Below are 20,657 nucleotides of genomic sequence, written 5' to 3'. Positions count from 1 at the left end.
AATTAAAAAAGAAAAGATGTCAAATAAAATGAAACGAATGAAGTAATGCTTGTGCATCACTTTTACTTTTTGCAATAATTCTATCCTTTATCCTGTTAATATATTGTCGTGACATAGAAGTCCAAATAGATATATAGGCCCCAGGTTATTTGAAGAAAAATATTTCTAAAAGCAAATAAATCAAGTACTCTTGACAATAATGTCAAATCAAAACGAATAAAAGTTAATTTGGGGTACTTTATTATAATAGAAAAAGGAAAATAAAATAAAAAATATAAAAAGTTTTCCTTACCTTTGAAGAGTAACATCTATATGTTGGTTTGCAATTATTGAGATGTAATGAATATGCATGATGTTGATAGCAAGATGATTTACTAAGTAATTAAATCAAAACATGTTTGATCAAGTATTGGATATCAAAAAGGGATAAGTCAAAAAAGTGTGAGGTCAATCTTTTAGGACTACGCCAAAAAAAATTGACAGCATAATTAAAGAAAATAGCTTGATTGTCATTAAATATATATTTTTAAAAGCGATTAATACTCTTTATAAATATCCCTAAAACCTATAGAGACATTGAATTCTAAAATCTATAGAGACATTGAATTTTGTGGCAGTTAACTACTCCCTCCATTCCATATTAAGTTAATTTTTGAGGTGTTTCACACCCTTTAAAAAAAGTAGATTAAGACATAAATTGAACTTAGTTTTCCATTTTTACCCTTATTAATTATTGTCAAATTTATGATTAAAATAACTAAACATTTATTAATCACTAATTCCAATACTAACTAATGAAGGGTAAAATTGGAAGAACACTCTAAAAGTAGTCTTGAAAACTGGCAATTAAGTTAATTTGAAAAATAGAAAATGCCTCAAAAATTAACTTAATATGGAATGGACGGAGTACTAAAATTTACTCCCTCCGTCTCATTTTATATGTCATCCATTTATATAAATAGTTGGACCACAATACTTGTAATTTTATAAAATTTATGCATAAATTATCATATTTTGTCTATTATACCCTTGATAGAATAGTTAATTAATCTTGTCATTTTATTAATAAAGTTGACTTAAGAACACATTAAATAAGGGTAGAAGGGTAAAGTTACATCATTTCTTAATGTAAGTGCAAAGTAAAAAGTTGACATATAAAATGAAACGGAGAGAGTAACATTCTTTATTAATGTGCATATTTAGTGTTGCTAAAAGCATTTTTTATTGTAGTGATGTGTATAATATATTTATGTAATGGTAACATAACTTATTATTTTAAAATTGAACAAGTAGGCCTTTTGCTAGGGTTGGACTGTCTATGTTAGCCTCCCCTTTCCTTTTTTGTGAAGGATAAGTTTTTATTCTTGTGTTGTATTAGGAGGTAAGGTCAAATCCCCTTTTTTGTATTTGCCTCATAATATATAACACCCCAAATAACCTTAACTAATATTATTATTTTTAAAAGGGAAACAAGTAGTTTCTTCTTATAATTATTAGAAGCAAAAATTGTTTTCCAAGAGTTGCAAATATAGCTTCTCCCTCTAGACAAATTTCTATCCTAATTAAAATAAGAAGATATATCAAAAGGATCTTTGAAGTATCCTTGGTAAAAAAAAAACGAGGTCCAAAATCAATAAACAAAGCCGGATTTTAAAGAAAAATTGGCTATATATCAATAGACTTATACATCATCGATCCATTCAATTTTTTGGATCAATCCTGTCCGTCGATTTCCTCATTATTTAGTAGTGACTTGATATAGTAACAACTAATTTAAAGGGTCATGACTAAAAAAGAATAAAATTAAAGATATTAGTGGTGTTTGTTCCCTAATAAAGAAGCTAATTAGACAGCCTGGAAATAAAACACCACAACAGTTGGCAAAAAGTTTGAGACAACATGGATAAAGAAAAAGTGAAATATATACTTGTAATTATGACTTTTTTAATTGTTATAATTAATCACAAAAAAATTAATTAAAGATCGCTGACGTACGTCTTTTAATATCCATGCACATTCTTATATTCTCCCCCCAATAAAGATAAAGCCAAATAGAGATTATTGATCTAATTAAGCTTTTATCAAAAGAATAATCCTAGTAGCTATTACTATTAATGAAAAATGAAAAAGAAATATACAACTTATCATTAAGTTATACCTCTTATTTCAAAAAGTATGTTCTTTTATAGTTGTCATTTCTGATATTCGAAGCAATTGAATTTTAAAGTTTTTTTTTCCAATTTTTCCCCACAAATGACAAGACGTTGATTGATTTTTTTTTCTTTTCAAATTAATGGAATAAAATTAAATTAAGAAAATACAAAGAAGGATATCGACAAGCTTGCAGACTTTATATGGAAGATTGAAGAAACTATATGGTAAATAGTTTGTTCGGCGACAACCCCCTATTTTGTGGAACTTTAAGACTTTGGGTATGTTCGATACGGAGAAAAATATTTTAATTTTTTTTTTGCTCTGTTGGATAAAGTTTTGAAGAAAAAATTATTGAGAAAAATGATTTTCATCATTAGAATATGAAAAATAACTAATTAAACAAATACCACGCTAATTGTGTCTTCCATAACCTTTTATATACTTCATCTTCACTCCATCTTGGTAGCCACCATCCTCACCACCCCTACATTCCCTATTCTCATCTTCCATAATATGCTATTCGTCTAGATATTTTTATATACACGGGTGACTCAAGTACATTAACAGCCTAAAGCCAAAATTATATTGAAGTGTTAAATTTTGATATGATATTTATAAAATTTATTATAATTATTCATTTAATCTTTTTGGAGATATAATATTCTAGATGTGTTAGATCGAACGATTCTTTCCTTGAAAATTTTACATTTTCTATACATAATATTCAAAAATATAATAATTTTAAAAAATACCTATTACCTATTATTACTAAAATAAAAAAATAAGACCCCAAGTTTGAAGGGCTAAGACACAGCCTTTTTATTTTTTTAAGCATGCAGAGCCAGCCTGATTTCAAATTTCAATTATCCTACCGACAAGCCATCACCACTAGCTCTTAGAATATGATTTTATGAAAGAAACAATTATTGTAACACAATGTAAATTATTAATTTCTCTCATATTTTGTGGATACAATATTATTATAATTTATTTGAATTCTATATTATTATTTTTATGTAGTATTAAGGATGAAGTGAAGATAATAAGTACTTTTTTTTATATATAAATAGAAGGTAATAAGTATTAGGGGTGTACATAGGTCGGTTTGGTTTGGTTTTTCATTAAAAAAAATAATCTAAATCAATTATGTCGGTTTATTAAATCTAAAAACCAAATCAAACCACCCAAAGTCGGTTTTTTAGATTTCGGTTTTAGTCGGTTCTTTCATTTTTTTGGTTTTTTACAACTATACGATATTTGAAAATGTGATCAAATATATTTTCACTTACCTGTGTGATAAGCTAAACTTAAGAAATGTTAAATGAATAGAAATTTTCGTAAAAACGGTAAAATTCACATGAGTACAATTATTTTTTTTGAAATATCAACGTTCATTATGTTAAATTAATAAGATTAAAGGGTACAGTCAAACTGAATACAAAACAAAATATTTACAAAGTAAATTGTTAACTTCGAATTTGAAAAACTATAACAATATACTTGTAACTTCGGATCTTAATACAAAATAAAATATTTACAAATTTTACAAGCCCAAATTTGAAATAAAATATATAAACATTGAAAACTATAAACTAACAAATAGATCTTGATGAAATCAAATGCTATAAATGTGGAAAATTTGGACATAAAAATATATTAACAAAGTAGATTATAAATAACATTTTTTTATCTATAAATAAAATAAAATTATATATATAATATTTACAAAATTTTACAAGCTCAAATTTGAAATAAAATATATAAACATTGAAACTATAAACTAACTAAAAATATATTAATAAAGTAGATTATAAATAATATTTTTTACCTATAAATAAAGTTAAAGTAGAGAAGTTTTAACCATTGACAGGCAGCTGTAAGTTATAAACTCATTCGAACAGACTCTTTGAATTGTGAACTACTGACAAAGTGTGTCCCTACATTACATTATAATGCAATTGTGAACTGACAAAGTGTGTCCCTACATTACATTATAATGCTTATGCAAAATCCACTATACAACACATTTGAAATAAAACAATAAGTAGCAAACCAGCTCCAACAGTTTCAATTTTGGATTAACAAAAGAATATGCCAAAAACAGGGGCAACTCAATATAATTTGTGGCCTAAAGTGAAATTTTTATTAGAGGCCTAAAATCTATATAAATTTTATCTATATCTATTTATTTTTCTAAATTTTTGGATGTAAATTACTACTTAATATCTTTTATATAGATGATTTTTCAAACACTTTTTTTTTAATTATTAGTTTTAAGTAAGATTTTATCAATTCAACATTGAAAAACATCCTTTTATTGAGACAATTATTATATGAACTATTAACACAATTTTATAAGTAATAAGTTGATAAACTTTAAAAATAAGAGTTAGAATTATAGAATCTGATTCAAAAAGTTGATAACTTGGTATACCTACTTTAATATGAAAATTAACAAATAAATTAAAAAAAGAATTTGTAATGCACTTTGTTCAACACTTTTCGACTATTGATTCATATTTTTGAGAGTGTATTACTCTAACTATCAAAGATTTGAAGAAATAGAGTGCAAAAAGAGTTACAAAGGATAAATAATGTGAGTGTTAACGAAAAAAATGTAAGAATACCAAAACAATATTTCCTTAATTTCTTCTATTTGAATGGGGTTAAGATACATAATTTTTTATTTATAAAAATTTGAGGCTCTAAAAATTGGAGGCCTAAGGCCAATGCCTAAAATTTTATTGGCAAGAGCCGGCCCTGGCCAAAAACCTAATACATGAGCTGTTAGAATTGTAATGGTAGCAGGTATTAAGATTTTTAATTATTGAAATAACTTGTTCCACTTTTTTTAAAAAAATATATATAAATAAAATAACTTGTACCTCTATATTTTTATATAAAAAAAACAATAACTTGTGTACCTCGCAGGCATACAGTCATAAACATCAATATCTATTACAGGAGCAGGTATACCAAATTGAATAAATTAAAAAGATTTTTAAAAAAGGAGCAAATAAGAATTTTTTGTATCAAAAAAAATTGAGTCAACATGAATAAGGAACATAAATCATCCAGAATGAGTCCAATTAGAAAGAGTCTAAAACAAAACCATTTTATATTGTTATAAAGAGTTCAAATTTAAGTAAAATAATGATATGGTTAGTTACTAGCTTGATTAGCAAGCCCACTAGGTCCCCTATAAATTCACTATTATGCTAATAGAGTTGATATGTGTGTAGTACAAAAACATATCAAAGAAAAACAAAAGTTTCTTTGAGACAAAGCAAATAACAAATGGCTTCATTTAGCTATTTGATGAGTGTTTTGGTATTATGTGTAATCATAGGTTATGCAAATGCTCAATTGGAGCTTAATTTCTATGCTAAAAGCTGTCCAAAAGCTGAGAAAATTATTAAAGATTTTGTTGAGCAACAAGTTCCTAAGGCTCCAAATACTGCAGCAGCCATACTCAGAATGCATTTCCATGATTGCTTTGTCAGGGTAATGTATTATTACTTTCTCGTTTCAGACTACAAAATTCAGAAATCATTTTTATTTTCTTGAATTTCTTGTCCAGTCAAACTAAAACAGGTAAAATGAGATCCGGGAGTGTGATTTTTGCATACAGAGTTTTTTTATGTTCTGATTCTTTGTATTTGATTTGATCTTTGCAGGGTTGTGATGGATCTGTACTTCTTAATTTCACTTCGACTAACGGAAATCAGACGGAAAAACTAGCTAATCCTAATCTGACAGTAAGAGGTTTCTCATTCATTGATGCTGTGAAGAGATTAGTTGAAGCTGAATGCCCCGAAGTTGTTTCTTGTGCTGATATTGTCGCGTTGGTTGCTAGAGACGCAGTTGTGGCTACAGTAAGTGAAAATTTCTGATAAAGCAAATTTACGAAGTTTTTGAATAACCATGTTTAAGGGTTTAGTAGATCTGAATAAAATACGTCAAGTTTAGAGGTGTTCTGCTTTTATGTATCTAATTATCTTCGTGTTTCGGGTGATAGGGAGGTCCTTTTTGGAATGTACCAACTGGTAGAAGAGATGGAACGATATCAAATGTCTCAGAAGCCAATGCTGATATCCCAGCTCCAACTAGTAACTTCACTAGACTACAACAATCTTTCGCGAAGAAAGGTCTTGATCTGAATGATCTGGTCCTTCTATCAGGTACGAGTTTAAGTTTAAGTTGTACGTACCGACAATTTATACTATGTTAAAGTTACTAAATATAATACTATTTTCTTATAGGTGCCCATACTATTGGAGTGTCTCGTTGCTCATCATTTACAGAGCGTCTATACAATTTCACCGGGGTTCTAGGTACACAAGATCCATCTCTAGACAGTGAATACGCGGATAATCTCAAGTCAAGAAAATGCAGATCAATCAACGATAATACTACTATAGTCGAGATGGATCCAGGTAGTTTCAAGACATTCGATCTTAGCTACTTCAAACTTTTGCTCAAAAGGAGAGGTCTATTCCAATCAGATGCAGCATTGACAACACGTACCTCAACGAAATCATTTATCGAGCAGCTTGTCGATGGACCACTCAAAGAATTTTTCGATGAATTTGGTAAATCGATGGAGAAAATGGGAAGAGTTGAAGTTAAGACAGGGAGTGCTGGTGAAATCAGGAAGCATTGTGCATTTGTGAATAATTGAAATTTAAGTTCTAATTAATGATTTTGTGTTTTGTATTTACTATAATTTATGTGTACTGTTGAGTGAATTGTTTGGTGTAATATGTATCATGTGCTTTTATATTTATTTCAATTGTAATTTTGCTGTTTGCTGGTGTTTTAGCAATAAAAGTAATGTGATCAAGAGCATTTCCATAAATTGAAAAAAAAAAGGAATCTTTTCCTAGCTGGGTATTGTCTTTATGTTATCTTCTTTATGCTTTAAATTGTTAATGTTAAACTAAAGCAAACAAAAGTTTAAAATTCCTGTGACATTAATAGTACTAATTTATTCTACTTTAAGATTCTGAAGTATATGGTACTGTTTTTTTCTCTTGCAAATTAACTAAGAAAAATGTATCAAAATAAGCAATGGAACGTGCTCTTTTTACTAGCTTAAAGTAGTCCTAGAAACACGGAAGACTTTGAAAATATTCTTCAATGTTTTAATTTAAAAAAATGGGTTTCTAACTTATTTCCTGGTTTCCAAAGTAAATAAAAAAATAGGCAGAAGTACTCATTACCCCTTGAACTTGAAACTTTTTATACAGTGTACATCTAAACTAAATTTTGTGTTAATTACCCCCCCGAACTTGTTTATTCCTCCGTCGCGTACACCTTTTTCGTCCACCTACTCCTATTGGGACTACACGCGTGCGACAGCTGTCTAAATTGGTGATGTGGATTTCCACCTGGATAAATAATAGCCACCTGGATAAATTAATATTGCAAAAAATAAATTTCTTAAATTTAAAATTCATTGTTTAAAAGTTATTTTTGAATAAGGGCTGATTTCGCGGAACTCCTTTTGGATTTGGGTTTTTCTAGACGTGAAGTTGGTCGATTAAATTTCAAGTTTGTCTGAAATTCTTACCAAGTAAGTGTTAATCTTTGTTTCCTTTACTTTTCATTTACATTTTACCCTATTTTTCGTTTAAAATATGCCAAATATTAAAGAAAAATGAAGATTTTACTTTTTTTTTATCGATGTAGCGTTATGATGTGGCAAAAAATCACTTCCTCACGCGCCTAGTAGAGATTGTTGTCAATTTCTACGCCAGGTGGACGAAAAAGGTGTACGCGACGGAGGAATAAACAAGTTCGGGGGGTAATTAAAACGGAATTTAGTTTAGGTGTACACCGTATAAAAAGCTTCAAGTTCAGGGGGGTAATGAGTACTTTTGCCAAAAAAATATTATTCTAAAACTATTTATATAGAGATAAGTGTCAAAAACACACCTAAACTATCTTTTTTTTTAGTTTCATACTAAACTATTGAGAGTGTGAGTTTCATACCTAAACTATCACTTTTTAGTTTGAGAAACACACCTCATTGGTGTGTGTAATGCACTCTTTCTTGTTTCATACAAAACCTTGACACATGACATTCCACATGGATAAAATATTCCACCTTGACAAAAGTTAAATAATAAACTATTAATATTAATTAAAAATTAAAGATTAAAGTATTACTATCCATAAAAAAAATCTTAAAAAAAATTTAACTTATTTTTCTTACCCCACTCCACCACCTCCTCCACGTACCCCCATCCCCCATCCTTTTTAAAAAAAATTATTTTATAAAATATTTTTAAAAAATCATTTTAAAAAAAATAAAAATTCTACCCCATTCTATTTAATCCTCCGCTCCTATTTTTTTTTTTCACATTTCTCTCATTTTGTGTTAGATATGTACGTACATATATTTTTAGAAAAAATGTTTCTACTAGTGTACCGAATCTAACATAAAAAATTAAAAAAAGTCTTGCGGCGTCAAGTAAAAAATATTTTCGATATGTATATATCAAACACAAAATGAGAAAAAAAATTGGAAGCAGAGGGTTAGGTGAGGCGGGTAGAATTATTTTTTAAAAAAAATAAAATAATATCTAAAATTAGTATTTGAAGGGGGAGGGGGGGGGGAGGAGATGAAGTAAAAAAAACTAAATACTTTTATAAAATAAATTTAATCAAAAAAAAAAATTAAAAAAAAGGTATAATTTAGGTGTATTTTTGACACTTATCTCATTTATATATAATCTAACAAAATATTACATGAGCCAAATGGAATGGAAAGTGAGGGTTTGGGTGTGGTGGGGTACTGGGGTTTGATGGTCAAAGGGTGGGTGGGTGAAGAGAAAACAATTAATTTGGAAGGTCAATTATTGAACTTGTTTCCTTTAGTTTTATTAGGAAAACTATTTGTTTTTCATTTTCAAAGAAATTGTGTTTGTAAGAAAAAAAATTCTAATAGATTTTTGACCATATGAGAAAATTCGAAAAAATGTTTTCTTCCCTACCAAACACACTAGCTAGCAAGGTGTCAAAATGGTAAGCAACACAAGCACATATATATCCGATTAGCCAACATATATATATATAATAGAGAAAATTTTACGTATAGCAAATTAAAAATTGATAATTGTATGCTATAGAAAACTTTATAAAATTGCAGTCCGTAGCAAAATTTTAGTTTGCTATGGATGTGTCTTTCTGTATATTCGCTAGTCAGTCTTTTTTTATTTATACATTTTGATTGTTTTAAAAAATAAATAAAAAGGCGCGTTAATTTAATTTGTTTATGTAATTGTTTATATATAAATGTATATGCAGAATGTGTATATAAACGTTTATATGAGTATATAATGGGAATATGTATATATGTGAATAACTGAAGTTGCTAGAATTTGTATAAAATATATGTTATGTTTGTTGTTGAAATTCTTAATCGTATAAAATGTATATGTATATATAACTTATTTTTAATTACAGAAATTTTGTAAAATAGGCTTCATTAGCTATTTTGGTTATGCATTTCAGTAGATGGGACAATGACAATTGTTACGTTGATTATACAATTGAGGGGGTGATTTTTAAAGAAAGTTCATCGTATAAGGAGTTGTATAATGTTATTGCAATGCAACTCGGTGTTGATACAAATGTGATTAAGCTGAAAATTGAGTATAAGGTTAAAGAAAGCAAAACGCCAATGTTGATTCACATATTAAAATATATTAAAATAGACACAAGTGAATAAGTGTGAGCAAATATGTATGTTTAAAAGAACGTTATACAATAACTACTAATATTATACATTTATACAACCACAATTGTATAAGCAAACAGTAGAAGACATGAATCAACACAAAAAATATAAAAATAATGATTATACAGTCCAATGACCCACATGATTATACAGTCCAATGACCCACATAATTATACAGTTCAATGACCCACAAACAACAACATCAGTTTTATCATTGTGATCAGTATAAACGTCAGTTTTATCTTTCCTTTTTTTACTTGACCAAGAAATAAGTGTATGAGTGTGAGCAAATGTGTATGTTTAAAGGAACATTATACAATAACTACTAATATTATACATTTATACAACCACAATTGTATAAGCAAACAGTATAAGACATGAATCAACACAAAAACTGTAAAAATAATGATTATACAATAAATGACTGAAAAAAATAAGTTATATATACATATACATTTAAATTGAAAAAATTGAAAAAAAATTAACAAAAATTAATAGAATGAGATAAGTTTTGGCGGTACCTGAAATTTTTGAAATAATGTTTCTCTTTTGAAAACGAGACGAGGACGTGCTGGAGAAATTTGTAATTTGAAATTGTATTTGGGGAGAAGATTTGGGAGAATTTGAAGGAAATAGGAGAAGAGATTGTATAAAAGAAAGGGAAAAGGAAAAACGTCTGTTTTATTTTTTTTAATAAATTATACAAATCGGTGGAGCCCTATAATAGCAAAGTGAACGAGATTTTGCTTATTAAAGAAAATAACTGAAACGGTAGTTAGTACATTTAATTAACATTATTAGTTTACCGTTATGTACAATTATCCCTATATAATATCTCCTCCTCCAATATGTTTAAATATAATGACTTGTATTTTTTTTTTAATTCTATGTAACATTAACATACTCTGCCTCACTGTCTGTTTTAATTAGTTTGTTCTAATTTTTTGTTATTTCGTTTAAAAAAGAATTTTTTTTTAAAACAAATTTTTAATTTCAATTTTTCAAATGTCACATTTAAGACTATAAAATTTAAAAGTCTTACTTATTTTCTAAAACTCTATATAAAATTAAAAGTAGACAAATAAATTAAAATACAAGAGTATTACTCTTTATTTTTTATAATATTATCACCAATTGATATGGAAGCTAAGTGGCATTATCGATGACAAATGGCAGATTTCAACTTTCTCCGTCTATTTTTACTTGTCCAATATTGCTTGACATATCGCTTAAGATGCGATAAATAAAATGACAATTTATTAATAATAAAGACTAATTGAAAATTAAATGATAAATTTTATCTTAATTTCACTGGACATCTATTTTAATATAAAACGGAAGGAGTATATATTGATTTTCTTTTAAAAGAAAGAATTGAATGATGAATTGAGTTGAGTAAAGCATTTGAATGACCTTCAAATGAAGGACTGGGCTTGGCTGGAAAGGAATACAGTGTTAAAATTCCAATGATGAATTCTAAAGCCCACAAGAACTTGCCTAGGATTTGCTGGTCTGGCTGGCCACAGTGTTACTAACATTTTGGATAATTGTTTAGAATATGTTCTCCTTGAAAATTTTTATGGTGGTAGAGGCACAAGTATGACATGGTGTGTGAGGGACTATTTTTTAATAAAAAAATGTGTAGATCCTACTTTTTTATTTATATTATTATTTCTCTCTCCTACCTTTACTTATTTTTTATGAATAAAAAGTTATGTGAGTCCTATTCTTCTTATTTTACATTGCTATTCTTTCTCTTACATTTTACACTACATACGTTCTATTCTTCATTTTTTTTTTAAATAATAATTCTTCTTTACTCTAAATGTTTAGATCAACTTTGACTAATGAATTTTATCTACTTATTCTTTTTATATCATTCATATATTTATCTTTTTCATTTGATAATTAGCAGGTATATTATTTTTTATTTTTAATTCTCTCTCTCTCTATATATATATATATTTGTTCCCACCCGGTATCTGATACCCACATTGAAGCCCGACTAAATTTGGATTCGCATCGAAAAGTCCCACATTGAGGATAAAGCTCTTCCGAACAAAGGTGATTCCGTACCCAAGGAGACTCAAACCTGAAACCTTTTGGTTAAGGATGAAGGAGTACTTACCACTCCACCAAAACCCTTGTTAGTAAACAATTATATATATACAAAAACATCAACTGTAATGCGCAAAAAAAGGAAAAATATATTATATGATAAATATTTGTATATACAAAATATTTTTTTTCCCTTTTAAGGAAATTGAATTAGATATAATGGTATGGAAGTGTGGCATTTACATCATTATTTGTAAAAAATAAATTAATTTTAGTGTAATACGCAATTAAACTTTTTTAAAAATTAAGAAAATAAAAAACTTAATTTTATTGATTCGGTTGGTTTGATAAATGAAAAAACTAATCAATTCAACGTATATATATGTACCAAATGAGGAATTTTCATAGCTTAGTTAATTGACTACCTAGGCGTTCATCTCGTAGGTTAAAATTTTAGTCTTCATTTTATAATTTTCTCCTAGATTTTTCCTTTCAATATTCTTGATTATTTTTTAAAAAAATAAAAATAAAATCTACAAGCCAATTATCAAATGGAGAAAGATATATAATATAAGAAGAATTGAGTAAATTAAATTTATGATTGGAAAACAGTGATTTGAAATCAACAAAGAATTTAGAAAGGAAAAAAAAAGGTTAAAGGGAAGAAATTGAGAAAAAGAAGTGTGAGAAGCAAAGTAGGAGAGAGAAAGGCCCCACTATCATTCAAACATGATAATTTTTTATTCATAAAAATTAAGTAAATGTAGGAGAGAGAAATAACAATGCAAATAAAAAAATAGGACCCATATATTTTTTATTAAAAAATAATCTCTCACACACCATGTCATACTTGTGCCTCTATCACCATAAAAATTTTCCTTCTCCTTTGGTATTGGGTACTGTAGACTAATTTTATTTTTTTAGTTTTCCACTCGGTATTCAATATCACATTGAAACCCGACTAAATTTGAATTCACGTCGAAAAGTCTCACATGTAATGTAAAATGCTTTCTAACAAAGGCAATTCTGTACACAAGGAGACTCAAACTCATGACCTCTTGATTAAGGAGGATGGAGTACTTGTTGGAATTAATGTATTCACACCTTGATGTTTAGTCTTCCAATATTGTCTCTTAGTTTTGGAAGAAGTCTTTTAGTCTTTTGTAATACATATATCTAGTAAATTATGATACATGTATATCTAGTCATTTATGCAAGACCTTTGATTTTACATTTTTAGTAGTATAAATAGAGATATAGTTGATGATTGTAATCATCTCAAGTGACCTTAAGTAGCCTATATAAAACTTGATCATTCTCTAAAGAGAGTATTCTCCTTCTATATTTCCTACAAATTGGTATAGATCAGAGCATGACCCATCTCACCCAATGTCCCCTCCCTCCCCGTCCCCAAAAAAATAAATTAAAATTGCTTACGCACCAGATGCTAAGCACTAGGCGTGAGGTGGAGTGTTAAAGAATGACAAAAGTCTCACATTGGTGGTTAATGAGATGCTCTTTATAGGCTTGAGAAATTCTCCTCCCTTTAAGCTAGCTTTTGGAGTGTGAGTTAGGCCTAAGACCTAATTTAACATTGTATCATAATTCATAGCAGTTTTTCGTTCTTAATCTGGGGTTAGGTGAAGAAAAAATTATGGCATCCAAAACAAATGAAGGTGTTGATTATCCAGCAGTTCTTACTCCATATTTTGATAGAACTGATTTTGAATACTGAAAGATAAGAATGAGAACACATCTGAAAGTTGAAGGTTTGTGGACAATTGTTGCAAATGTCATTGAAAAGCCAGAAAACGATGGTGATTTACAGCAACATAGATGAAAAATCTTGAGGCTAAGTATCGTCAAGATACAAAAGCCTTGAGCAAAATCTAAATGGGATTCTCAAGAGCATATTTTGCAAAAAAAAAATGCTACTTGTGAGACTGCAAAGCATGCTTGAGAGTCTTTGAAAACTGAGGTGTATGGTGACGAAAAGGTACGCACTATAAATCTTTAAACTCTTAGTAGAGTGTTTCAAAATTTTAGATGATAGAATCTGAAAAAATAGATAAATATTGCAGAGTCATGGATATTGTTAATAAAATGAAAAATCATGGTGATACAATTTCTGACCAACAAGTTGTGGAAAAGATTCTAATTAGTGTCACAGAGAAATATGAGTTATTATTGCTATCATTGAGGAGACAAAAGATCTTTCAAAGCTTTCCATCAAAGAGCAAGTTGGATCATTTCGTGCACATGAGAAGCGAAGATTTTTTCGTGAAGATCAACCCAAAGAGACGACTTTCTAGTCCAGAACCAATGAAATTTCTCAAAATTTCTCAAAAAATCAGCAAAAAAAGAATTACAATCCAAAAAAGAAGCAGGATCATGACGGTTCTTCTAAGAAGGTTGAAGAAAAAGGTGAGAAAAGTACTAGTATTTTTTGTAAAATTTGCAAAAAGACTAATCACAATGCAGAAAAATATTGGCACAAAGGCAAGCCCCAATGTAACTTTTGTAAAAAGTTTGGCCATATTGAGAAGGATTGTTGGCACAAGCAACAGGAGCAAACAAATTTCTGTGAAGAACGGGAGGAAGAAAATGAAGAAAATCTTTTCTTTGCTTCTCAATTTGATGCTTCAGCAAAAAGCAATGAATGGTATGTTGATAGCGGTTGTAGCAATCACATAACTGGAGATGAAAAGACTTTTCTCTCAATTAATAGTAGCATCACTACTAAAGTGAGAATGGGGAATGAAGTTGTAGTTATTGCAAAAGGTAAAGGTACCATTTCGATCAACATAAAAAGGGAGCGGTAAGCAAATTCATGATGTTCTTTATGTTTCTGACTTGGAAGAAAATTTGCTTAGTGTTGGTCAACTCCTGGAAAATGATTATTCTCTTGTGTTTAGAGATAATTATTGCAAGATTTATGATAAACTTGAGCCAAATCAAGTCATTGTTGAAGTAGAGATGATAAAAAGAAATATTCCTTTACAATTTCATTACAATGCATTCAAAAATGAAGTTGTAGATGATTCATGGCTTTGGCACAAAAAAAAATTGTCACTTGAATTTTCATGGCTTGAAGCTTCTGAAGCAAAAAAACATGGTGCAAGACCTTCCTGAGATACTGAGATTAAGGTAGAGAATACTTCTATCATATCTTTATATACATCAAATCAAGAAGAGGATGAGGAAAATGTCCCTCAAAGGGAAGAAATCTCAGATTCAGATGATGAAGAGCCGCCTCCAAGAGGAACACAAATGTTGAGTGACATTTATCAAAGATGCAACTTTACCGGTGTTGAGCCAGAAAATTATGAGGAGGCAATAAAGCTTGATGTTTGGAAGAAAGCCATGACAGAAGAAATTTGAATAATTGAGAAAAATAATACTTGGGAGCATGTAATTTTATCCAAAGAAAGAGAAGTTGTAAGTCTAAAATGGATTTACAAAACAAAATTCACTCAAGAGGAGATATTCAAAAGCACAAGAGAAATGTGAAATTCAGTTGCTTTATTGCCAGACAAGAGAACAACTCGCTGACATCTTCACCAAAGTACTTCCCAGAGAAAAGTTTTGATATCGTCGAGAACGCATTGGAGTTGTCAAGCAAATGCATTAAGGGGCCGGGAGTGTTGGAATTAATACATTCACACCTTGATGTTTATAAGTCTTCCAATATTGTCTCTTAATTTTTCAAGAAGTCTTTTAGTATTTTGTAACGTATCTAGTAAATTATGATACATGTAGATAGCCATTTATGCAAGACTTTTGATTTTACATTTTTAGTAGTATAAATAGAAATGTAGTTGATAATTATAATCATCTCAAGTAACCTTAAGTAGCCTATATAAAACTTGAGCATTCTCTAAAAAAAGTATTATCTATATTTCCTACAGTACTTACCACTCCACACAACCCTTATTGGTACTTTAGACCAACTTAATTAAGAGGGAGTTTGTTCCAATGTAAAAATCGAGCGAGGTTGAGCAATGTAACTAGAGGTTACAAAATTAGTTCATGACCTTCCCAACATGACCAACTCGTCCAAGCATAAGTAAGTTTATCGTTCATTGGTTTATTAACTCAACTCATTTTACACATCTAAATGTAATTATGACAATGAATTAATCAACTAATACGCACAAAGACTGACAGACTATAACTAAATATATCTACTTTTAATATCAGCACACCTTAATTAGATCGAGTAAGCAAAATCCATAATATAAAGTAAAAAATAAAAACTAGAAAATAAAGTGAAGGCCAAAATTCCTTCAATCTACATGTAAAGTTGTAACTGTCTTCACCCCCCTCATGGTTAAAGTTTAAGCTTTTGGGGAAATGGAGGAGAAGAAGAAAAAATAATTAAAATTGGCTAAATAAGCCTTTCACGCTCGATCAAGCGAGTATATCATACTTACTATGCCATGGAAGCAAAAATAAAAAAAGTGACAAAATGATACATTAATTAGGTTTGACATGAAGTGTTTAAAATGAATAAATTTTATTAGATGTGTCTAAGTAAAAGTTGGTGCCAATTTTAGGAGGCCACAAATAATTCAGCCAAATAAATAATAATTATATAGTCCAACCATTTCCTTAATTTCAAGGGTGAAATTTTTCTTTTTTGGAAGAAGTTATTTCATTGTCCTTTTTTTTTCCCGTGATGGATGAATATTTATTTTTCCATTAAATGCCTCCAAGATCTTGCTCTTTGCATGGAAATTAGTTGACTAAAAACTTAAATTAATTAAGACAAAAAGTACTATTGGCCTTATCTTCTCAACAAACGCAGAATCAATCAATCTTATCTAGGCAGGATTAGTTATATGTAGTTGTTTTTTGGTGAATTTTTTTTATTAAATAACACCATATTCCGACTTTCTAAAAACCTAATCTCCATTATTTATTTATGCAACTATGTTGAATAAGGCATTGGCCAACCCCAATTTCAGGGCTTCAATCTTTTACCAAGAATAAGTTATGTGTTAATCTTTTATAGAAAAAAATAACTATTTATAATAAAATTATATATTTTAAAAAAAATATTATTTTATTCTCTTTAATCTCATTTAAATAGATGAAATTAAGAAAAAATGTTTTATTTTCTTACACTCTCTACGTTAATATTCACATTATTTTATTCTTTTAACAGCTTTTACATTCTCTTCTTTAAATTTTTGATAAGTTAGAGTAGTACTCTGTCAAAAATATGAATCAATAGTCAAAAGTGTTGAACAAAGTGAATTGTAATTTTTTTTTCTATTTATTCTTAGATTTTCAATCATTACAACATACGTAGTAAAATGTGGGGTATACAAATTATCAACTTCTTGAATCAAATTCTATGGTTCTAACTCTTATCTTTATTTGAAATTTGTCAACTTATTACTTATAGAACTATGTTAACATTTCATATAATAATTGCCTGAGTAAAAAGATGTTTTTCAACGTTGAATTGATAAAATCTTATCTAAAGCTAATAATTGAAAAAGAAATTGAATAAATCATTTATAAAAAAATATTAAGTATACTTTGCATTTAAAAATGTAAGAACTTTTTTCTAAAAAAATTAATGCATATGAAGTTTATTTAGATTTTAGGCCTCTAATTAAAATTTTATTTTAGACCTCTGATTGCGTTGAGTTGCCCCGACTTACATTATGCCTTTCACATCAAAGATGAATAAATAGCAAAAACTCAGTTTGTCCAGTTCAGATATATGTATGTGCTAATTATTGAAAAATTGACTTCCACAAGCACAGTAAACTATATATGGCGGAATCCGAATTTTCACTACGTGAAGTCAAAGTATATAGAATCACATACAAAAAAAAGTCAAGTGAATTCAACATATAATAAATACATAAAAGTTTTGCCTATTAAATGGATGTCAACTGACACGGCTCCATCCAGTGGCGGAACTAAGTAGTGTCAAGAAAGTTATCCAACTCCCTTCGTCAAAAAATTACACTGTGCAAATAGAGTACAAATGAGTTTTACTCTATTTGGTGTTTGATCCTTTAAACAATCTTAATATAGGTGTTTGTTTAGGCATCAAAATGATTGAGGTTGGTCACAATAAAAGGAATCTCACTGAATTATAAGCCCTACTGAAAGAGACATACTATAACTAATCTAATTTCTAGTCCTATAAATTGGCTTTGATCCTCTCTAGTTGATGTGTGACAGAAAGGAAAAAAAATACCAAGTAAGGTCTCTTTCACTAGTAGTAACAAAATATGTCTACTTTTGGCTTGGGTTTCTTTGTTATTTGTATTGTAGGTATATTTTTCGATGCTAGTCATGCACAGTTACAACTCAATTTCTATGCCAAGAGTTGTCCAAAAGCAGAGAAAATTATTGAGGACTATGTCCACAAGCACATCCCAAAGGCACCATCTCTTGCAGCAGCCTTATTGCGACTTCATTTCCATGATTGCTTTGTCAGGGTACGTTAACATTTTATCATATGTTCATATGCTCAATTGAATAGACCATAAGCCGAGTGTCTAAATGAAATTTACTGATAAGTTTAAGGGGTTACGTTGTCGGTGTATTCTGCTTCTAATTAAGTGTTTTTTTTAAAAAAAAATGCAGGGTTGTGATGGTTCTGTACTTCTGAATTTCACTTCGAGCACGAAGAATCAGACAGAAAAAGTGGCAATTCCTAATCAAACATTGAGAGGTTTCTCATTCATAGATGGAGTGAAGAAAATAGTTGAAGCTGAATGCCCTGGAGTTGTTTCTTGTGCTGATATTGTTACCTTAGTTGCTAGAGACTCTGTTGTGGTCACCGTAAGTATAAAACTCGAGAAAATAACACACATACCTACCTAAATATTTGGCTATATAACTTAACATCGACTAATTAGTCAGTGAGTTCAGAATGAACGTTACATGTGTGTACATATAGATTGAACTCACAGAATCCGCCATTCTAATTTTCTTCCTGTTTGCATGATAGGGAGGACCTCACTGGAATGTACCAACTGGTAGAAGAGATGGAAAAATATCTAATGCTTCTGAAGCATTGGCAAATATTCCACCTCCAACTAGTAACTTGTCTAGTCTTCAGACTTCTTTTGCCAACAAGGGTCTTGATCTAAAAGACTTGGTCCTCTTATCAGGTAAACTCAATTGAAGTACATACACATTTATAGAGGCGCGAGTGCAGCCTATGCACTATTGGTTCGACTGAACTCATATTTTTAAAAGTACAATCAGTTCACATCTTGAATTTGCTTCTCGTAAGAAGCATAACTACACAAAGTTCAAATCCTGATAACAATTTTCATTTTTCAGTCATAACTATAACAGAGGTTCTTTTTAATTTTCAGGTGCTCACACCATTGGAGTCTCTCATTGTTCGTCATTTTCAACACGTTTGTACAATTTCACTGGTGTTTTGGGAACACAAGATCCATCTCTAGATAGTGAATACGCATCCAATCTTAAGGGGAAAAAATGCAAATCAATCAACGACAATACAACGATAGTTGAGATGGATCCTGGTAGTTTTAGGACGTTTGATCTTAGCTACTACAAACTTTTGCTCAAAAGGAGAGGCCTATTTCAATCTGATGCAGCCTTAACAACAAGTGCTACGACAAAATCGTTCATCAACCAGCTAGTTAAGGGTTCACTCGAAGAGTTCAACACCGAATTTGCTAAGGCGATGGAGAAAATGGGAAGGATAGGAGTTAAAACTGGCTCTGCTGGTGAAATTAGAAAGCAATGTGCATTTGTGAACAAGTAGAAAACCAATGTTTGTACTTAAAATTTCAAATTTTATTTGGCTTTATGTTTGTGTTTTTTTGTTGTTTTTCTGGGGATTATTTGTATTATTGTTCCTTTGTATAGTATGTTTGTTATTCTACTTTTGTACCTTGATTGGGAGTTTCAAAATAAAATTCCAATGACAATAGCCTTTTCTTCTCCATTTTTGTTGTACTAATTACTGCCTCTTATTATTAAGAGTATATAAGTAAGTATATGCAAGGGTCAATACTCTTAAGTTTGACTACGAATTTGATCTAGATTTTTCAGTTTCCTAAAAGTAAAATTTTACTAAAAGTGTTACAAGTCGACATAGCTAATGATTTATCTTTTTAAAAGTTAGAGAAAATTATAGTAAAGGAAAAGTCTATTTAACTTCCTAAATAGTAACACTTTCACATATAATGGTAAAAATTTACAAGATACTAGGAGCCGTTTGGCCATAGATTTCCTAAGTAATATAATATTTGGGGAGAAATTTAGCAAATAGTGTTTGTCCATACAATTTGTCATTATTTGGCAAATATTTTTGGCAAATATCCCAAATTCCCAAATACTAGGTTTTTCTAGTATTTAGGTCAAATCTCATTATTTGAGATCTTTTAAAAATTGAAATTTTATACCAAACTTTTATCTTTCACAAAAACACCCTCTATAGTAGTTGTTTTGCGTTTGTATTACATATTTTTTTACGTGAACATCAAAATAGTGATGAAATATTCGGTGAATATGAAAGTGATGATATGGCTGTTGATGAAAATGATGAACAATCGGCTCAGGGTAACAAAGTCATGTGCTTTGTCTACTTCACGATGTATGGAGTGATGCTTGTTGCACTCACTCTAAACTATCACATTGCTCCAGTGTCACAGACACTACTTGTTATTTGTTGCAACGAAGATCCAATTGA

The 20,657-nt window shown here is 29.5% G+C and overlaps 2 protein-coding genes across 2 annotated transcripts; both read left to right on the top strand.

The window, feature by feature from the left end:
- Positions 1-5,378: 5,378 nt before the first annotated feature.
- LOC102581076 (peroxidase 3-like) lies at positions 5,379-7,039 on the top strand. Its single transcript, XM_006367212.2, has 4 exons — positions 5,379-5,658; positions 5,832-6,029; positions 6,173-6,335; positions 6,417-7,039. The coding sequence occupies exons 1-4, from the start codon at positions 5,452-5,454 to the stop codon at positions 6,833-6,835; spliced, it is 987 nt and encodes a 328-aa protein (XP_006367274.1). The 5' UTR covers positions 5,379-5,451; the 3' UTR covers positions 6,836-7,039.
- An 11,126-nt stretch (positions 7,040-18,165) lies between these two features.
- On the top strand, positions 18,166-19,908 carry LOC102585597 (peroxidase 3-like). The gene is made up of 4 exons (XM_015305341.1): positions 18,166-18,420; positions 18,569-18,766; positions 18,936-19,098; positions 19,309-19,908. Exons 1-4 carry the CDS (start codon positions 18,211-18,213, stop codon positions 19,725-19,727), a joined length of 990 nt encoding a protein of 329 aa, XP_015160827.1. The 5' UTR covers positions 18,166-18,210; the 3' UTR covers positions 19,728-19,908.
- The last annotated feature ends 749 nt before the right edge of the window (positions 19,909-20,657 follow it).

This window comes from Solanum tuberosum, unplaced genomic scaffold, assembly GCF_000226075.1.
Source record: "Solanum tuberosum cultivar DM 1-3 516 R44 unplaced genomic scaffold, SolTub_3.0 scf00733, whole genome shotgun sequence".
Classification (NCBI taxonomy): domain Eukaryota; kingdom Viridiplantae; phylum Streptophyta; class Magnoliopsida; order Solanales; family Solanaceae; genus Solanum; species Solanum tuberosum.
The sequence above is the reverse complement of the archived record's forward strand: the minus strand, read 5'-3'. Positions and strand labels throughout refer to the sequence as shown.

Bases quoted from the DNA above. Each gene is read 5' to 3' on its own strand.
- LOC102581076 (XM_006367212.2), top strand. From the start codon at position 5,452: ATGGCTTCATTTAGCTATTTGATGAGTGTTTTGGTATTATGTGTAATC. The intron at 6,030-6,172 runs GTAAGTGAAAAT...TTCGGGTGATAG, and splicing joins GAGACGCAGTTGTGGCTACA to GGAGGTCCTTTTTGGAATGT. The intron at 6,336-6,416 runs GTACGAGTTTAA...ATTTTCTTATAG, and splicing joins TGATCTGGTCCTTCTATCAG to GTGCCCATACTATTGGAGTG.
- LOC102585597 (XM_015305341.1), top strand. From the start codon at position 18,211: ATGTCTACTTTTGGCTTGGGTTTCTTTGTTATTTGTATTGTAGGTATA. The intron at 18,421-18,568 runs GTACGTTAACAT...AAAAAAATGCAG, and splicing joins TCCATGATTGCTTTGTCAGG to GGTTGTGATGGTTCTGTACT. The intron at 18,767-18,935 runs GTAAGTATAAAA...TTTGCATGATAG, and splicing joins GAGACTCTGTTGTGGTCACC to GGAGGACCTCACTGGAATGT.